The 21,605-nt window shown below is 39.6% G+C and overlaps 2 protein-coding genes across 7 annotated transcripts in view; both read right to left on the bottom strand.

The window, feature by feature from the left end:
• Window positions 1-9,245, bottom strand: part of pex5 (peroxisomal biogenesis factor 5) — a 29,995-nt gene extending 20,750 nt beyond the window's left edge. The window contains exons 1-2 of one of the 6 annotated variants that reach the window (XM_061914853.1): window positions 9,002-9,245; window positions 7,869-8,017 (exon numbers count right to left, since the gene is read on the bottom strand). The gene's annotated coding sequence lies outside the window, so the exon portion shown is untranslated. Of the gene's footprint in view, window positions 1-5,224; window positions 5,379-7,868; window positions 8,018-9,001 lie in introns of those variants that run through there. The other 5 variants (XM_061914852.1, XM_061914851.1, XM_061914855.1 and 2 more) reach the window with 5 other exon arrangements.
• A 6,570-nt stretch (window positions 9,246-15,815) lies between these two features.
• Window positions 15,816-21,605, bottom strand: part of clstn3 (calsyntenin 3) — an 80,048-nt gene continuing 74,258 nt past the window's right edge. The window contains exon 19 of the mRNA XM_061914859.1: window positions 15,816-21,553. Within this exon, the coding sequence (XP_061770843.1) occupies window positions 21,392-21,553 (162 nt within the window). The 3' untranslated portion in view covers window positions 15,816-21,391. The remainder of the gene's footprint in view (window positions 21,554-21,605) is intronic.

Raw genomic sequence — 21,605 nt, forward strand, 5'->3', positions numbered from 1 at the left:
TCCTTGGCCCTGCACTCTTCAGCATCTACATGCTGCCGCTAGGTGACATCATACGCAAATACGGTGTTAGCTTTCACTGTTATGCTGATGACACCCAACTCTACATGCCCCTAAAGCTGACCAACACGCCGGATTGTAGTCAGCTGGAGGCGTGTCTTAATGAAATTAAACAATGGATGTCCGCTAACTTTTTGCAACTCAATGCCAAAAAAACGGAAATGCTGATTATCGGTCCTGCTAGACACCGAACTCTATTTAATAATACAACTCTAACATTTGACAACCAAACAATTAAACAAGGCGACACGGTAAAGAATCTGGGTATTATCTTCGACCCAACTCTCTCCTTTGAGGCACACATTAAAAGCGTTACTAAAACGGCCTTCTTTCATCTCCGTAATATCGCTAAAATTCGCTCCATTCTGTCCACTAAGGACGCTGAGATCATTATCCATGCGTTTGTTACGTCTCGCCTCGACTACTGTAACGTATTATTTTCGGGTCTCCCCATGTCTAGCATTAAAAGATTACAGTTGGTACAAAATGCGGCTGCTAGACTTTTGACAAGAACAAGAAAGTTTGATCACATTACGCCTGTACTGGCTCACCTGCACTGGCTTCCTGTGCACTTAAGATGTGACTTTAAGGTTTTACTACTTACGTATAAAATACTACACGGTCTAGCTCCATCCTATCTTGCCGATTGTATTGTACCATATGTCCCGGCAAGAAATCTGCGTTCAAAGGATTCCGGCTTGTTAGTGATTCCCAAAGCCCAAAAAAAGTCTGCGGGCTATAGAGCGTTTTCCGTTCGGGCTCCAGTACTCTGGAATGCCCTCCCGGTAACAGTTCGAGATGCCACCTCAGTAGAAGCATTTAAGTCTCACCTTAAAACTCATTTGTATACTGTAGCCTTTAAATAGACTCCCTTTTTAGACCAGTTGATCTGCTGTTTCTTTTCTTTTTCTTCTATGTCCCACTCTCCCCTGTGGAGGGGGTCCGGTCCGATCCGGTGGCCATGTACTGCTTGCCTGTGTATCGGCTGGGGACATCTCTGCGCTGCTGATCCGCCTCGACATCTCTGCGCTGCTGATCCGCCTCCGCTTGGGATGGTTTCCTGCTGGCTCCGCTGTGAACGGGACTCTCGCTGCTGAGTTGGACCCGCTTTGGACTGGACTCTCGCGACTGTGTTGGATCCATTGTGGATTGAACTTTCACAGTATCATGTTAGACCCGCTCGACATCCATTGCTTTCCTCCTCTCTAAGGTTCTCATAATCATTATTGTCACAGACGTCCCACTGGATCATTATTGTCACCGATGTCCCACTGGGTGTGAGTTTTCCTTGCCCTTATGTGGGCCTACCGAGGATGTCGTGGTGGTTTGTGCAGCCCTTTGAGACACTAGTGATTTAGGGCTATATAAGTAAACATTGATTGATTGATGAATTAAGTAACTTACCACTAACATAATTTAACCGTTATGTCTTACCCATACTTTCGCATGTAAAGCTGGGTGGCGGTCCCAAAAATGCTGCACCATGTTGGACATTTTAGACTTATTTTCCATCATAATTTACAAATAAATTATTTAAAATTCCTACAATGTGAATTCCTGGATTTTTTTTCACATTCTGTCTCTCACAGTTGAAGTGTACCTACGATGAAAATTACAGACTTCTGTCATCCTTTTAAGTGGGAGAAGTTGCACAGTCGGTGGCTGACTAAATACTTTTTTGCCCCACTGTATGTAGTGTTCATCGTGTGAGGCACTGCAAATTAAACAATAAAATAAAATAAAATAAATAACGGTTTGAATTGGTCCAAGTTATCGGGTACTGTTATTACTGCCGGACAGGTGTAGCCAGGCACATAAGAAAACCCTTGTTTCCATGGCAACATCTCTGTCGCTTTCACTCATTTGCCACTTTTCCACTAATGCAGGGGGAGGCAATACAGACCGTTGAAAAAGCCATTTTGGAGCGCCATTCATATAAAACTTGCGGGCCGCACTTACATTAAACTTTCATATTGAGGTGGGGGCCGCAAAATAACGTCTCGCGGACCCCAATTGGCCTGCCGGCCGCGTGTCTGAGTCCCCTGGTTTATGGCGAATGAGGAGGACTGAAATACACAATATAGGGGAGCCTTTGCAATTGAATAACTAAGACATTTTTAATCATGGTTAATATTAAAACCGGTTGTTTATTGCTTCCCTACTGTAGAACAGGGGTCAACAAAGTTTTCCAGGCCAAGGACCCCCAAATTGATGAAGAACAGATGGAGGGGGAACCCCTACTTTAATATCTTGTATGAAAATTAGGGCTGTCAAATGAAAATCATTAAATCATGTGATTAATCACAAAAAAGTATTGCATTAATCGTGTACAAACACAGATTAATCAAGCAATTTAGTTTTGAGCACACACGTTTCTTTAACTTAACCGTGGGTGTTTATCTGAAAAGCAGCGCGGGTTGAGTGAGGAGACTAAGGGCCTGGTTTACTCACATTCAAATATTGAATACATCGTGTGCAAAAATAAGTTGCGTGTCCTACGAGTGGAGGTGTTGCGTGTGATCTCCTGACACTGCGTGTGCAATGAAACGTGGTGCAGACCGCCCTATATAAATGAGGATTAAAAAAAAAACAATTGACCAAAATATGGACAAGCAGCCAAACCACATCCTGTTTTATTTGGGATTTTTTCTCTGTTGCGGTTTGAAGGGGAATACCATGAGCTTTTCTCAAGAAAACACCACAGTAAAAAAACATTAACAAAAGGGAGTACATCTCTCATTCATCAGCAAACATTGACAGTTTACGCTCTCTTCTCAAGGATCCAGATAAAACTTCAGAGTAGTCAGTTTCACTGAAAACGACTTAACAACACAGCCATACTAGTCAGTAGAGAGATAATTGTGTCTCGTCTAGTCAGGCATGACGAGAGAGTGCGTGATTGCTGCCACCACTGATGAGCTGTGAGTTCATTGAGGAAAAACATTAATTCCAATTTGTACTTGGATTTTGCCACACGCTGCATGATTCCCACTTTTAGGAAAATAGGCCGCATGACACTTTTCCAATATGATAAGGTGCCTAAAAACACCTTTAAAATGTTGAGTGTCTGGCTGAGGAAGCTGGCAGTGAAAGTGATGGAGTGGAAGTTTGTATCCTCAGGGACTGAACCCAGATGAAGGTGATGGAGTGGAAGTGGAAGCTCATGTGACTGGCTTGCTCATTATTTCTCAAAATGGCTTGGGAATCTCTGTGAGCTTGAAACTATTTTGATCTTATCGCTTTACTCGCAAATTTTGTAAGTCTTTTGGTGTCATAACTCAGATATATGACAATAGCTTCAATATAGAGGCAACTTTTTTTCCATTCTACTGGTACTTTTAACATGTGATTAATCATTAAACACAAAAAAATATTGCAATATTCATGGATAAACACAAATTAATAACACCAATTATTCTGAGCAAACATGCTTATTTACCTTAACTGTGGGTGTATATCTGAAAAGTGGCGGAGTTGAGTGAGCAGACAGAGGGGCTGATTTACTAAGAATCCAAATACCACGTGCTGGGCAGCGTGTGCTAAAAAATATATATGTGTGTACTATGGATGGAGGTGTTGCATGTTATCTACTAACACTGCATGTGCAATTGAAAAGGTTGTGCAGACCTCCTTGTTCAAATGAGGATAAAGCATGCATACAGGGATTTCACCACGGAGACAGAGACCTGCGTGCAATGTGTTGAACCGGCAGCACACATCTATAATCTGTAACAATTGCAATCTAGATAACAGACATTTGCATTCTGAAACTTAATTCTGTGCGCGAGACTGTGGATTGCATCACCAGCGCATTTAGAATGACTCAAATGCAAAAAAAATACACAATGAAAGATCTAGATAGGAGATATACAAAACCTGTGTACTTGGAACATTGTGTAAATCGTAAATAAAAACAAAATCCAATGATTTGCAAATTCTTTTGGACCTATATTCAATTGAATGCACTGCAAAAACAAATAACGTTTGAACTGGAAAACGTTATTTTTTGCAAATATTAGCTCATTTGAAGTGTAAAAGTGTTCTGTGGTCTGACGAGTCCACATTTCAAATTATTTTGGGAAACTGTGGATATTGTGTCCTCCGGAACCAAGAGGAAAAGAACCATCCGGATTGTTATAGGCGCAAAGTTGAAAAGCCAGCATGTGTGATGGTATAGGGGTGTATTAGTGCCCAAGGCATGGGTAACTTACACATCTGTGAAGGCATCATTAATGCTGAAAGGTACATACAGGTTTTGGAACAACATATGTTGTCATCCATGCAACGTTATCATGGACCCCCCTGCTTATTTCAGCAAGACAATGCCAAGCCACGTGTTACAACAGCGTGGCTTCATAGTAAAAGAGTGCGGGTACTAGACTGGCCTGCCTGTAGTCCAGACCTGTCTCCCGTTGAAAATGTGCGGCGCAATATGAAACCTAAAACACCACAACGTAGATCCCGGACTGTTGAACAACTTAAGCTGTACATCAAGCAAGAATGGGAAATAATTCCCCCTGAAAAGCTTTAAAAATATGTCTCCTCTGTTCCCAAACGTTTACTGTGTGTTGTTAAAAGGAAAGCCCATGTAACAAAGTGGTAAAAATGCCCCATCACCACTTTTTTGCAGTGTGTTGCTGCCATTAAATACAAATTTAATGATTATTTGAAAAAAAAAAAAAGAAGTTTCTCAGTTGAAATATTAAATATCTTGTGTTTGCAGTGTATTCAATTTAATATAAGTTAAAAGCGGTAGAAAATGGATGCATGGATGAAAGTGATTTGCAAATCATTGTACCGTATTCTGTTTTTATTTTGGGGTTTGTAGATAAAAATCCCACTGATTTAGTTACTTTACAGTGTGTTCCTGTTGATGATATACATAATCTTAAAAAACTAAAGTATCAGAAGTAGCGATATTTTCATTTGAGAATCGATATTAGCGCATAAAGATCTGATATCGGCGCTATCTATATTTCAGCATCGATCTACACTTCACTAGCTCCGAGATAGTAAAATCAAGTATCTGTGTAGATACTTAAAATAAACTATTGGTGTATCGTAATTATCATAATTTATGTCGTTAGTGTAATTATCATAATAGTAATTATTACATCCCAGTGACCCACATTCACACCTTATAGTTCCAACAACAATCCTCTCTTACCTAATCAGCTTCCCCAACCCACGTAGTGATGAGTTCTAACTTCCAAAATGAACTGTCAGGAAGACAAATAAATCACAAGTGCAGAATTCTTCTCTCCTGCAAGCACATAAAGCATTGCACAAGGCAGCCCATCTTCTGTTATCAATTACACAGTCAGGCTGAAAATGCGAGGCAAATTTACACGGCTGCGATATGATGATCGGGATCGATGTAAGAGGATTAGACATTAGTATTCTCTCATCACAGCCGTTGTCCACAACATTAGAGACAATACAGGAGTGGAATAACATAATCTGCCTTTTTGAGGATAATAATCATGCTGTCCTTTGTTGACACATGAGGGGGACCACAGATTGGAACATGTTGACTAACATTTCTGCAACCACCATAATGAGCATCCATTTAAATGAATACCACAAAGCTGAGCATTATCATGTATTGTTAAAATTGGACCTTATTCGGTCACCATGACAACCAGAAAGCCCACACACACCATGGTGATGACGGTGCCTTAACAGATATTTAATATACAGTATAATATGGAATATGGACTTCTCCCTTCACTTGGTCTTATTTTGTATATCCCTGAGAAATAGTGTCTTCTACAGTAGACTAGTGTTGTACCGGTAACAAAATGTATTTCGATACTTTTCTGTACTTAAAAAAAAAGGGGACCACAAAAAGTGGCATTATTGGTTTATTTTAACAAACAATCTTACAAATGGGGGTACGCGTACCCCTTGGGGTACTTGGAGGTATGCCAGGGGGTACGTGAGATTTAAAAAAAAATTCTAAAAATAGCAACAATTCAAAAATCCTTTGTAAATATATTTATTGAATAATACGTCAACAAAATATGAATGTAAGTTCATAAACTGTGGAAAAAAAAAATACAACAATGCAATATTCAGTGTTGACAGCTAGATTTTTTTGTGGACATGTTCTATAAATATTGATGTTGAAAATTTATTTTTTTGTGGAGAAATGTTGGGAACTAAATTGATGAATCCAGATGGATTTATTACAATCCCCAAAGAGGGCACTTTAAGTTGATGATTACTTCTATGTGTAGAAATCTTTATTAATAATTGAATCACTTGTTTATTTTTCAACAAGTTTTTAGTTAATGTTATATATATTTTTCCAAATAGTTCAAGAAAGATCACTACAAATGAGCAAAATTTTGCACAGTTATAGAATTTAATAAATCAGAAACTGATGACATAGTGCTGTATTTTACTTCTTTATCTCTTTTTTTCAACCAAAAATGCTTTGCTCTGATTAGGGGGTACTTGAATTAAAAAAAGTTTCACAGGGGGTACATCACTGAAAAAAGGTTGAGAACCACTGCATTAAACATAAGTTTCTTATTGCAAGTTTGTCCTTAAACTAAAACATTGAACATACAATACAACTTGTTTTTTTAGTAGTAAGTAAGCAAACAAAGGCTCCTCATTTAGCTGCTGACATATGCAGTAACATATTGTGTCCTTTTCCATTCTGTTATTTTGTCAACATTATTAAGGACAAGTGGTAGAAATGTTATTGATCTACTGGCGTAGTGGGTAGAGCGGCCGGCCAGAAACCTGAGGGTTGCAGGTTCGCTTCCCACCTATTGACATACAAAAAAATCGCTGCCGTTGTGTCCTTGGGCAGGACACTTCACCCTTTGCCCCCGGTGCCGCTCACACTGGTGAATGAATGATTGGTGGTGGTCGGAGGGGCCGTAGGCGCAAACTGGCCGCCACGCTTCAGTCAGTCTACCCCAGGGCAGCTGTGGCTACTGATGTAGCTTACCACCACCAGGTGTGAATGACTGATGGGTTCCCACTTCTCTGTGAGCGCTTTGAGTGTCTAGAAAAGCGCGATATAAATCTAAGTTATATATATATCAATCAATCAATGTTTACTTATATAGCCCTAAATCACTAGTGTCTCAAAGGGCGGCACAAACCACTACGACATCCTCGGTAGGCCCACATAAGGGCAAGGAAAACTCACACCCAGTGGGACGTCGGTGACAATGATGACCCAGTGGTGTGTGTGTATATATATATATATATATATATATATATATATACACACACTTTTTCATTTACTGTTCATTTCTGCTTACTTTCTCTTTTACAGTTCTGTTAAAGGCCTACTGAAAGCCACTACTAGCGACCACGCAGTCTGATAGTTTATATATCAATGATGAAATATTAACATTGCAACACATGCCAATACGGCCGCTTTAGTTTACTAAATTACAATTTTTAATTTCCCGCGGAGTTTCTTGTTGAAAACGTCGCGGAATGATGACGCGTGTGATGATGCGTTTGTGTGACGTCTCGGGTTGTAGCGGACATATTAGCCCAGCACCACTTACGGCTAAAAGTCATCTCTTTTCACCCCGCAATCACACAGAAATTTGGACATCTGTGTTGCTGAGTCTTTTGCAATTTGTTCAATTAATAATGGAGACGTCAAAGAAGAATGCTGTTGGTGGAAAGCGGTGGATTGCAGCTGTCTTTAGCACCGAAACACAGCCGGGGTTTGCTTGTTGTGAAGCTTTAACACAGAGCGGTCAAGCGAACACGTGTCTCTACGTCAACCAGCAAGTTTTTGGATGGGAAAATTGTGATACTAAATCGGCTCTTACCGGAGACTTGAGTGGATTATGCGACCTCCTCCTGGAGCTGTCAAAAAGGCAGCTGTGATCTTGGCTCCTCCATTGGCTTCTCTCAGAGACACTGGCGTTCACCGCAGCCCTCCGGCTTTCAGGTATGACTTTATAATCTCACTGAAACACTATTAACACAATAAGCAGATAAGGGATTTTCCAGTATTATCCTAGTAAATGTGTCTAATAACATCTGAATCGCTCACACTGCTGTCGCCTGGAGCCGTCTCCTTTTCTTTCTTTTTTTTAGTGCTTCACTAACTTTTCTCATCCAAAAATCTTCCATCCTCGCTCAAATTAATGGGGAACTCGTCGCTTTCTCGGTCCGAATTGCACTTGCTGCTGGTGGCTATGATTATAAACAATGTGAGAATGTGAGGAGCTCCACAATCCGTGATGTCACGCGCACATCGTCTGCTACTTCCGGTACAAGAATAATAAAAAAGTCGCGAACTATGTCGTCGATGTTCTCTACTAAATCCTTTCAGCAAAAATATGGCAATATCGCGAAATGATCAAGTATGATTCATAGAATGGACCTGCTATCCCCGTTTAAATAAGAAAATCTCATTTCATTGGGCCTTTAGAATGTAATACTCACTTATTCTCCTGTTTGGATGCTTTACATTAGTTTTGGATGATATCAGTAATTTGGGTAGTGTCAGGTGTTCCTAATGAATTGTCTAAGTGCATTACAAATAGGCCAAGGTTACACCTGTCTGTTTACACACAACTGACCCATTGACTGTTAAGTTGTTGTTTCACCTTTAATCCTCATATATTTACTTGAATGTATGTATAATATATAACATATTCCACAGTATTTGTTCTTCACCTGTGCTAACAGGGTTGTCATGTGTTAAAAGTGACTGGCAGGCAGTGATTAATAAACACAGTGCATATTCGCAGACACACACAAAAAATAAGTTTGTTGTAGTGGAATATTATTGCTTTTTTAAGTATAAAGAACGCAGAATGTTCGAGAAACAAGCCTGTAAAACCAGCTAGCTGAATGCTAACTAGCTTAGCTCACTAGCCCGCTCCAGCCAGCGGTGGTGAAGAAGACAGCACGCCGCCTGAGACGCAAGGAGAAGCGGCTGCCATGACCTCACCTCACCGCTGATCGACTCCCGTCGGTTGTCCCTCCGCTCCGGTCTGTCCGCTTCCAACTGCTCTCACAATCTAAACGTTGACGTCGTCAGACTGCCATCTCCCACGGGGGGAAAAAAAATGTAAAGTAATCAGCCGTGGTGTGTTAGCTCCTTTATTTACTATTCCTCCTCCATGTTCCAATCACACTAAGGCTGCACGCTGCTGCCGAGGAGAAGCGCTCGTTAATCAACTACTGGGCGGTATTCTCGAACGCTCTTTACGTACGCTCACTGGCGCTTTAGTAAGAGTTACGTAAACCAGTGCTTCTCAACCTTTTTTCCAGTGATGTACCCCCTGTGATTTGTTTTAATTCAGGTACCCCTTAATCAGAGCAAAGCATTTTTGGTAGAAAAAAAGAGATAAAGAAGTAAAATGAATTACCTTATTTCCTTGAATTGCCGCCGGGGCGCTAATGAATTTAAAAGCTCTTAATTCTAATTCCTGCGCTTACCAAAGGCATGCGGTAAAAGTAAGCATGCGCTAATTATTTTAAAACCTCTTCTCACTCCGGCACTTACCAAAGGTATGCGGTAAAAATTTGAGTGTGATGTAAACTTGCACCTTAAATCCTACTGAATAGGTCTTAAGCTTCTTCCCTTTATGCAATTTCAAATGACCGGTATTGAAATCGGCCTCCTTCATTTTGAAAATGATGACAGAGGAAGTGTCACTTGTGACGTCACCAGTTTGACCAGGAGGTAATACTAAGCATGCACTAATTATTTTGGGAAGTGAGTTTGACCCGGCAGTAATTCAAGGCAGGCGCATACTATATGTCCTGCGGCAATTTGTCAGGTTGAGTGTGATGTAAACTTGCACCTTAAATCCTACTGAATAGCTCTTAATCTTCTTCCCTTTATGCGATTTCAAATGACCGGTATTGAAAATTTGAAAATGATGACAGAGGAAGTGTCACTCGTGACGTCACGAGTTTGACCAGGCGGTAATATCAATCAATCAATCAATGTTTACTTATATAGCCCTAAATCACTAGTGTCTCAAAGGGCTGCACAAACCACCACAACATCCTCGGTAGGCCCACATAAGGGCAAGGAAAACTCACACCCAGTGGGACATCGGTGACAATAATGACCCAGTGGGACATCGGTGACAATAATGATCCAGTGGGACGTTGGTGACAATAATGACTATGAGAACCTTAGAGAGGAGGAAAGCAATGGATGTCGAGCGGGTCTAACATGATACTGTGAAAGTTCAATCCACAATGGATCCAACACAGTCGCGAGAGTCCAGTCCAAAGCGGATCCAACTCAGCAGCGAGAGTCCCGTTCACAGCGGAGCCAGCAGGAAACCATCCCAAGCGGAGGCGGATCAGCAGTGCAGGGATGTCCCCAGCCGATACACAGGCGAGCAGTACATGGCCACCGGATCCGACCGGACCCCCTCCACAGTAATAATGCGCTAATTATTTTGGGAAGTGAGTTTGACCCGGCAGTAATTCAAGGCAGGTGCATACTATATAACCGGCGGCAATTTGTCAGGCTTGGACTTGGATTTTGTTGACTCCTTCGACGCAGAGGGATAACAGGACGAGCCAGGCGTGAATTAAGGTACATGTTTGTCTTTATTAATACTCAAAATACCAAAAAAAAGGCAAAAAAAAAAGCGCGCTCGATGGCGGATACTAATCTATACTAAAACTTAGAACAAAAACAGCACAATGGCAATACTATCTACAAACAAACAAAAGATACTATCAAAGACATAAATACAAACAAAAACTTACTTGGTGTGGATGAATCAAAAAGCATGGCATGAAGTATGTAAGGCAATGAAAGTTAATGTTCCCAGACTGATGGACAGAAAGAAATGGACTTAAATAGTGGCTGTGATCATTAGGAACAGGTGCGGGACTAGGAGGGCAAGGTGAAAAGCAATGAGTTGTCATGGCAACAAAACAAACCAGGAAGCGAAAAAACGAAAACAAGAGTCCAGAAAACAAAACAAAACATGATCAAACATAAAACCAGATTGACAGATGTGACACAATTCAAGGAAATACGGTACATTTATATAGCGCTTTTTCTCTAGTGACTCAAAACGCTTTACATTGTGAAACACATATCTAAGTTCCATTTAAACCAGTGTGGGTGGCACTGGGAGCAGGTGGGTAAAGTGTCTTGCCCAAGGACACAACGGCAGTGACTATAGGATGGCGGAGGCGGGGATCAAACCTGGAACCCTCAACTTGCTGGCACCGCCCCAAAATACAGCACTATGTCATCAGTTTCTGATTTATCAAATTGTATAACAGTGCAAAATATTGCTCATTTGTAGTGGTCTTTTTTGAACTATTTGGAAAAAAAAAAGATATAAAAATAACTAAAAACTTGTTTAAAAATAAATAAGTGATTCAATTACAAATAAAGATTTCTCCACATAGAAGTAATCATCAACTTAAAGTGCCCTCTTTGGGGATTGTAATAGAGATCCATCTGGATTCATCAACTTAAATCTAAATATTTCTTCACAAAAAAGAAATCTTTAACATCAATATTTATGGAACATGTCCACAAAAAATCTAGCTGTCAACACTGTTGTATTTCTTTTCACACTTTATGAACTTTCATTCATATTTTGTTGAAGTATTATTCAATAAATATATTTATTAAGAATTTTTGAATTGTTGCTATTTTTAGAATATTTAAAAAAAATCTCACGTACCCCTCGGCATACCTTCAAGTACCCCCAGGGGTACACGTACCCCCATTTGAGAACTGTCACGTGTGGGTCGCATTTTAATGCGGGATCGTTCCTCCAACGCAAACATAGAGAATCCGGACAACAACGTAAAGGTAAGAATGATTTAATAACAAAACACTAGTACAAAAACAGACGAAAAGAAACGTGTGGCGAAAGCACAGAAGCTAATGCTAACACTAGCACAGGATCAGGCAACAAGACATCTAGTAATTACAAACGAAACAGTTGCATACCGCAAACAAGGGACCAAGACCGACTGACGGGACAAGGCAGGCTTAAATAACGAAGTAATTAACAAAAACAGGTGTGTGTCTAGAACCCGCAGCAGGTGAAATTAATATGTTACCATGGTGACTCACAAAGGTACACAAACAACAAAGGGAGTCCAAACTAACAGAAAATAACTAAACTAAACATGATCCAGACTACGGATCATGACAAGAACCACTGATGTAAACAATATTAAGTGTAGAAAATCAAAGTTGAAAAGTTGCCACCATCTTAAAAAGAACCATTCATATTATGTGTCATGTTTAACACTAAAAGTAAAAGATTACCAGCAAATGTACCAAAAATGTGTGTCATCACTTCTGAAAAGGTCAATTCAAAGATCAGTATTCAAGGACAACTTTAAAACAGTGGTGGGGGTTAAACTATGGAATTGTCTTTACAATGTAAAATATATTCCAATTGAAAAAAGATATATAAAGACAGAACAATAAGATCATAAGGACAGCCATAAGTCTTTACATTTTGCTTTTCATTTTTTTGTCAGTTTTTTTTTTTGTATCATCCCGTGAGGTGTATATTACAAGTTTTGCACTTGTTGTGTTTACTGTTATTTTTTTTCGTTATATTTGGATGTATTTGTTGGTTTGTATGATATCCATGAAGTAAGACTATGTATTATGTTGAAGGGGGCAGGAAAATATATGTTTGTTCTTCATCCTGATCCTTCTCCGGGATTGGTGTGTAAATGTCTAAATGTATAATTGAGGTATAATTGTCTATCAATCAAAGATGCACATCAATGAAGGAGATGGATAAATAAAAAATGAAAGGAAATGCAAAAAAAAAAACATCAAACAAACAATTCTGCTTTTTAATTAATCAACTTGTGTTATCGTTGGTGTTTTTTATATTCTAATCAAAATATTATCAGTCGTTACGCTCGATGTGGAGTTACGCAAATTCATCAGGCATTGAGCAATCACGTAACCATGTGATTACTTTGTTTACTAATTGACCACAGTCATTTATTACATCCTGAAACAAAATGGAGGGACATAATAGTCTTGTCAGTATTAAAAAAAACTTTACTACTTTGTTACGCTGCCATCAAAAATAATTTAACTACCCTTCAATATATGCTTGGCAGAACAATTGGAAGTACAGCAGTACAATCTAATGATGAGTCCATCCATCTTCTTCTGCTTATCCGAGGTCAGGTCGCGGGGGCAGCAGCCTAAGCAGGGAAGCCCAGACTTCCCTCTCCCCAGCCACTTCGTCTAGCTCTTCCCGGGGGATCCCGAGGCGTTCCCAGGCCAGCCGGGAGACATAGTCTTCCCAACGTGTCCTGGGTCTTCCCCGTGGCCTCCTACCAGTCGGACGTGCCCTAAACACCTCCCTAGGGAGGCGTTCAGGTGGCATCCTGACCAGATGCCCGAACCACCTCATCTGGCTCCTCTCCATGTGGAGGAGCGGCGGCTTTACTTTGAGTTCCTCACCCTATCTCTAAGGGAGAGCGGAGGAAACTCATTTCGGCCGCTGGTACCCGTTACAACTAAAATATTAATAAAAATAATGCAAAATAAACATTATTAAATACATTTTATATTATGTAAAATCAGTGGCAGGCGTGGATTTCCTGCCTTGGCATTCAGCGATGTTTTACTTAGTCTGACTTCAATAAATACCTCTTAAAAAACCATCATTTATGTCACCACATGGCTTGAAAAATACTATTCAGAAAGACACTTGTGCACTGCTGGGCATTGAATCACCTCAATTTGTCACTCGTGTGCAAAACGGGCTATTTTTTGGCGCATTTAAAAATCACTAAACCCGCATCGGACGCGGTATTGTCAAAACTAAAATAGCTGTAAAAGCATTTTGAATGCGAAAAAATATATTTGAAATCACAATTTGTAAAGCCGTCGGTTCCGCTCGTAGTTGGTTGAGTGGAAGTGGCAGGCAAACTATTTCACCGCTTAGCTCGTTTCCGGGGATCGGCCGACGTCGTCTCACAAGATCTAGTCTCTCTTTAAAGGCCTACTGAAAGCCACTACGAGCCACCACGCAGTCTGATAGTTTATATATCAATGATGAAATATTAACATTGCAACACATGCCAATACGGCCGCTTTAGTTTACTAAATTGCAATTTTAAATTTCCCGCAAAGTATCCTGTTGAAAACGTCGCGTATGATGACACGTGCGCGTGACGTCACGGATTGTAGCAGACATTTTGTTCCAGCCCGATCCCAGATATAAGTCGTCTGCTTTAATCGCATAATTACACAGTATTCTGGACATCTGTGTTGCTGAATCTTTTGCAATTTGTTTAATTAATAATGGAGACGTCAAAGAAGAAAGCTGTAGGTGGGAAGCGGTGTATTGCGGCCGCCTTTAGCAACAAAAACACATTCCCGAAAGATGACGGTGAAGCTTTACTATGGAACAGAGCGATCAAGCGATCGTGGTTCTCTACCACATGTCAACCTGCAGATTTCGGTGAGAAAATGGTGCTAATAAGTCGGCTCCTCCCGTAGACATGAGCGGATAGCTTGCGACGTTCCTCGTTTACCTGTCAAAGAGGCAGCTGCGGACACTCTTACCTCCTCCGACCCGATGCCCCCGAACGTGGGATGCTTCCACCGTGGAGGAGGTGAAAAAAAATAAAAAATCTCAGCCCGGCCCCAACGGCTGCCTTCGTTTTTTTTATTTTTTCCCCTAGTCCTTCACTCTCACTTTCCTCATCCATGAATCTTTCACCCTCGCTCAAATTATTGGGGAAATCGTCGCTTTTTCGGTCCGAATCGCTCTCGCTGCTGGTGGCCATGATTGTAAAGAACGTGAGGGCGTGAGGAGCTCCACAACCCGTGACGTCACGCCTACATCGTCTGCTACTTCCTGTACAAGCAAAGCTTTTTTATTAGCGACCAAAAGTTGCAAACGTTATCATGGATGTTCTCTACTAAATCCTTTCAGCAAAAATATGGCAATATGGCGAAATGATGAAGTATGACACATAGAATGGACCTGCTATCCCCCTTTAAATAAGAACATCTCATTTCAGTAGGCCTTTAAATATCCTTCTTGAAAATGCCCTTGCAAATACATATCTGACACCTAATCAATGTTTTGCTCTGCTTTTTTGTTGGTTAAAAAAGTGAGAACCGTTGATTTCTCCGCTGGCCGGGTATGGCGCCTGTACCACTTTCTGCTTTTGTCAGCCACAACTTGTGATTGGATAATTGGGAGGGACAATCCCAGTCACGTTCTACGTAAGGCTACTGTCAACAACTTGTGATCTGATCGGCTATTGCAACTGTTTAATAACTGAATGTCCTCCGTTTGTTAAATGTTGGGTCAGAAGGCCTCCGGCAGAATTCAGACAGGGCTGGCAACAAGCTAGCTGAATTTTGATTGGATAAGAGCTTAAAAAAACAACACTGGAGTCTAATATGACATGAAGAGAATATGATGAAGACTTGTATATATTTATGGGAAATCAATTAAAAATAAAAATAACTTTTATTAATGATCATGATTTATGTTAGGGCCCTGCGACGAGGTGGCGACTTGTCCAGGGGGTACCCCACCTTCCGCCCGATTGTAGCTGTGTATTGTTGTTTGTACATTTTAGAGAGTTTCACTTTTTTTTTACACTTTATGCACATTTCGTCAATCATGTATGAGACTTTATTGCCTTGTTCTATACAGTTAACATTTTTTATTTGTTTTCTAAAATATATTAAATTCCGTGATATTATGATGGATAAATGTGTGTTTTTAAAACTCTAAAAAAAAACAGGCTTCTCACGGAAATGTCATTTATTGATTTTATTATGAATTTTGTTGACAGTGGTCTCTCTTGGGCACAATCCATGTCCTTAAACTGCACCAGTAATTGCAGGTCATATTCTTCCAGGAGTGACAATAATATCATTATATAAGTTATTCAATGCAATGTGTACTCCTTTGTAACATCACACTCCCAAAAAAAAAAAAAACAGGCTTTTTCATTTATTTACTGACAGGATTTTAGCACTGCACATTGATAGGCTACACGGACGGACAGCAAGAGACACGGGACGGGGGGACAGTTGGGGAGTCACATTCACTGAACCCAAATATCGGGTAGAAGAAAGAACGTAGAAAGTCGGTTGTAAAGGTGAAAAGAGTGCAAAAGATGAGACATTTATCTAAAGTTGCAGGTATCACAACAAATGTGCCTTTCTGTGTTTTTTTTTCTTTTAATTACAACATTATCACACACAAAAGTAGGAGACACTCATCAAGCCAGGAGTTATCATCCTTACCACTACTACTATTTAGTATCATATTCCTACTTATTTCTTTGATGCTGGAATTAACACAAAAAAAAAGGAAATGACTTAATCATCTCCCTCTCGAAATGTGCTGAAAAAGTGGCTGCTGCAATGTTATCGATTTATAATGATAATTAAATGATTATAGTATTTATCATCGTATGTACATAAAATTCAGTACATAAATACAATCAAAACTGCCCAAGCTGAGCGGACATTCCGGGGACAGCGGGGGTAGTGTTGTGGCGTATGTGTGTTTTTTGGAGACATTCTACAGGTCAGTGTAAGATGCATTAGAGCTCAAGTCAAGCAGTTTTATTAAAGACAGTAACCAGGCGCCAAATGCACCAAGAGTATCGCAGAAGGACCAGTTTGGATGCGTATGCATTATAATAAGCTGTGATGTATGGGAAAAAACATTAGGATGTTACGCAGACAAAGTTGCATGTTATGACAATGAAGTATTATAAGAATTCAGTTAAATAATGAGAAAAAAAGGCAATGTCACAATAGTAAAATTTTTATGACATTCTAATATTAAATTAAGTCATGTGATGTGCACATTTTCAGAGAAAAAAACCCTGTGACATAATGAAAATCAAGTTGTCGTGCTATATGAAAATAAAGTCATAATGTTACAAAAAAATGTTTATAAAGAATAAAATGTTACCATGTTACCAGCATTAAGTCGTAATATATATAGAGTATATATGTATTTTTTTAAAGTTGTAATGTTACATGACCAGCCCATATTGTGCGGAGAGAGAAGTCATAAGAACTCAGTCAAATAATGAGAAAAAAAAGTCGTAATGTTACAATTGTAAAATTTTCATGACATTGTAAAATTAAATTAAATTATGCTATGTACACATTTTCAGAGAAAAAAATCTGCGACATAATGAAAATTAAGTTGTCGTGCTATATGAAAATAAAGTCATAATGATACAAAAAATTGTTTATAAAGAATAAAATGTTGCCATGTTACCAGCATTAAGTCGTAATATATATATATATATATATATATATATATATTTTTTTTTTTAAGTTGTAATTTTACATTACCAGCCATATTTTGTGGAGAGAGAAGTCATAAGAATTCAGTCAAATAATGAGAAAAAAAAGTCGTAATGTTACAATTGTAAAATTTTCATGACATTGTAAAATTAAATTAAATTATGCGATGTACACATTTTCAGAGAAAAAAATCTGCAACATAATGAAAATTAAGTTGTCGTGCTATATGAAAATAAAGTCAATGTTACAAAAAATTGTTAATAAAGAATAAAATGTTGCCATGTTACCAGCATTAAGTCGTAATATATACATCCATATTTTTTTAAAGTTGTAATGTTACATGACCAGCCATATTTTGCTGAGAGAGAAGTCGTAACATTTGAATTAAGTCCAACATTTACGAGAATGTAGCCACATTTTTTGGAGAATAAAGTAACATTATTGCGAGAATAACACCTCAATCATTTCAATAAAAAGTAGGAATGTTCCATCAATAAGTGGGAAATTTATAAAAATAAAAACATAGTTCTAAGAATGTTGAAGTCAGGAATATTATTAGAATGTATTTCCTAGGAAAAAAACAAACAATAATGCGCTAATGTTCTGTGAATTAAGTTAAATTATGAGAATACTGTTGCAACATTAAGAGAAAAAGCATGCGATGTTACAAGAAAGAAGGACAATGTCGTTGAGTGAGTAGTCTTTTTTTTCTGAGAAAACTTAGGAAAATTAGAATGTTATCAAAATTAATTTGTAATATTACAAGCATAATATTGTCATGTTTGTAGAATAAAGTCAACATTGAGAGGAAAAACTTGCAATCTTACAGGGATAAAGTTGTCATGTTATGACTGTAAAGTCATAATAGTATCAAAAAGGTTGCAACTTAATGAGAATATAGTTGTTTTACTACAATTACAAGAATAATGGCATTGTTACCTGAATTAAATTGTAATATTTAAGTATACATACCAAGTATGTTCTGTGAATAAAAAGTAAACCATAAGAATGCATGATCACTTTTTAAAAATACTACTTTTTTCCCCTCATACAAGTTTTTTTTAATAGCATTTTACTGTTTTTTCATACTACTTCATTCTTGTAAATTTATGCATTGATCCTTTTTCTGTCTTTCAACACGGCGCTACTTCTTCTTTGTTGATGACGGCTTTACAAAACCTAAGTTTGGTACGGAATGTGTGGAGCGAGATCGCAAGGAGGGACGAGACAGCTTGTGCGCTGACTTTGTAAGTCATTGTCTGCATGTGGACAGCAACTATTGAAATTGTGTGGTCGATAACCAAATACAATACAATCTTAAAGGGGAACATTATCAGCAGAACTATGTGAGCGTCAATATATACCTTGATGATGCAGAAAAAATATATATATATTTTTTTAACCGATTTCCGAACTCTAAAAGGGTGAATTTGGCGATTGAAACGCCTTTCAATTGTTCGCTGTCGGAGCAATGACCTTTCACCTGTGACATCACAACAGGAAGCAATCCGCCATTTTCTCAAACACATTACACACACCAAGTTAAATCAGCTCTGTTATTTTCCGTTTTTTCGACTGTTTTCCGTACCTTGGAGACATCATGCCTCGTCGGTGTGTTGTCGGAGGTGTAACAACACCAACAGAGATGGATTCAAGTTGACTCACGTGGAGTGTGCTAATCAGACATATCAATGGTCACGGCATGCTAATCGATGCTAACATGCTATTTAGGCTAGCTGTATGTACATATTGCATCATTATGCAGCTATATTTGCATCCAGCCTTTCCCTCCACCCACATTTAATGCCAAACAAACACATACCAATCAACGGATTCAAGTTGCACCAGTGGTCAAAAGATGCGAAAGTCCCTCGTTTGTTCTGTTCTGGCGTAGCATCGCTACCGAAGATAGTGATGCTACGACAGAGATGTGTGGATATCTTGCGACACTCAAAACAGATGCATTTCCAACGATAAAGTCAACGAGATCACAAAGGTGAGTTTTGTTGATGTTATTGACTTATGTGCTAATCAGACATATTTGCACACGGCATGACTGCAAACTAATCGATGCTAACATGCTATTTAGGCATAACATATTGCATCATTATGCCTCATTTGTAGCTATATTTGCATCCGGCCTTTCCCTCCACCCACATTTAATGCCAAACAAACACATACCAATCGACACATTGAAGTTGCACCAGTGGTCAAAAGATGCAAAAGTCCCTCATTTGTTCTGTTCTGTGGTGGCATCGCTACCGAAGATAGCGATGCTACGACAGAGATGTGTGGATATCCTGCGACACTCAAAGCAGATGCATTTCCAACGATAAAGTAGAGGAAATCACAAAGGTGAGTTTTGTTGTTGTTATTGACTTATGAGCTAATCAGACATATTTGCACACGGCATGACTGCAAGCTAATCGATGCTAACATGCTATTTAGGCATAACATATTGCATCATTATGCCTCATTTGTAGCTATATTTGCATCCAGCCTTCCCCTCCACCCACATTTAATGCCAAACAAACACATACCAATCGACGGATCCCAGTTGCACATGGGTCAAAAGATGCAAAAGTCCCTCGTTTGTTCTGTTCTGTCGTAGCATCGCTACCGAAGATAGCGATGCTACGACAGAGATGTGTGGATATCCCGCGACACTCAAAGCAGATGCATTTCCAACGATAAAGTCAACGAAATCACAAAGGTGAGTTTTGTTGATGTTATTGACTTATGAGCTAATCAGACATATTTGCACACGGCATGACTGCAAACTAATCGATGCTAACATGCTATTTAGGCATAACATACTGCATCATTATGCCTCATTTGTAGCTATATTTGCATCCAGCCTTTCCCTCCACCCACATTTAAAGCCAAACAAACACATACCAATCGACGGAGTGAAGTTGCACCAGTGTCAAAAGATGCGAAAGTCCCTCGTTTGTTCTGTTCAGTCGTAGCATCGCTACCGAAGATAGCGATGCTACGACAGAGATGTGTGGATATCCCTCGACACTCAATAAAGTCAACGAAATCACAAAGGTGAGTTTTGTTGATGTTATTGACTTATGAGCTAATCAGACATATTTTCGCACGGCATGACTGCAAGCTAATCGATGCTAACATGCTATTTATGCTAGCTGTATGTGTACATTTGTAGCTATATTTGCATCCAGCCTTTCCCTCCACCCACATTCAATGCCAAACAAACACTTACCAATCGACAGATTTAAGTTGCACCAGTTGTCAAAAGATGCAACCGTTGGTTAGAAGGCGATCGCCGAATTCGTCCTCGTTGCCGTTGTCTGTCGTGATATGGCTCAATAGCTTCAGTTTCTTCTTCCTTTTCGCTATCTGCCTCCACACCCCAACCATCCGTTTCAATACACGCGTAATCTGTTGAATCGCTTAAGGAGCTGATATCCGAGTCTGAATCCGAGCTAATGTCGCTATACCATTCTGTTCTATCCGCCATGTTTGTTTGTATTGGCTTCACGCAGTGACGTCACAGGAAAATGGACGGCTGGATACAGCGATGGTGAAAATCAGGCACTTTGAAGCAGTTTTTCGGGATATTGCATGATGGGTAAAATTTTGCAATAAACTTTGAAAAATAAAATAAGCCACTGGGAAGTGATTTGTGTTGTTATTAACCCTTTCTGAACTTGTGATGATGTTCCCCTTTAAAAGAAAAGAAGGCAGCCTCATTCATCCAGCATGGCGCTATACACACACGTCATCATTGGAATGCACCACAAATCATTTAGGTGGCTGACAGCATTATTGGACATTGACTGTGTACATTATTTGACATTGAGTGTGTACATTATTTGACATTGAGTGTGTACATTATTTGACAGTGACTGTGTACATTGTGCCACTGAACATTTAAGTGGAGAAGAAGCGCCCCGTCGTTGGCTATAGGTCACGTATGGCGAGGTGTGTGTGGCTGGGGATATTACATTGGATGTGTTGTGCATGGTGTATACATTCCTTACATGATCATAAAAGTGGTTTCCATGGCAAGGGGGTGCAGGGTTTACATCTAGCTCAGTAGCGGCGGGCGTTGCCGTCTCTCCCCTCCTTCTTGATGATGATCCGCTGGTCGTCGCTGGTGTTGTCAGGCGAGTCTGCCACCTCATCCTCCTCCTCCTCCTCCTCCTCGCCTTCTCCCTCCGTGTCCGCAGAGATGCCCATGCGAGACTCGTACGACTGCAAACGTGAAAGTCAGAGTGAGCGCGCTTCTTTTTCCACTTTTATTTAT

Source organism: Nerophis ophidion, linkage group LG11 (assembly GCF_033978795.1).
Source record: "Nerophis ophidion isolate RoL-2023_Sa linkage group LG11, RoL_Noph_v1.0, whole genome shotgun sequence".
In the NCBI taxonomy this organism is placed as follows: Eukaryota; Metazoa; Chordata; class Actinopteri; order Syngnathiformes; family Syngnathidae; genus Nerophis; species Nerophis ophidion.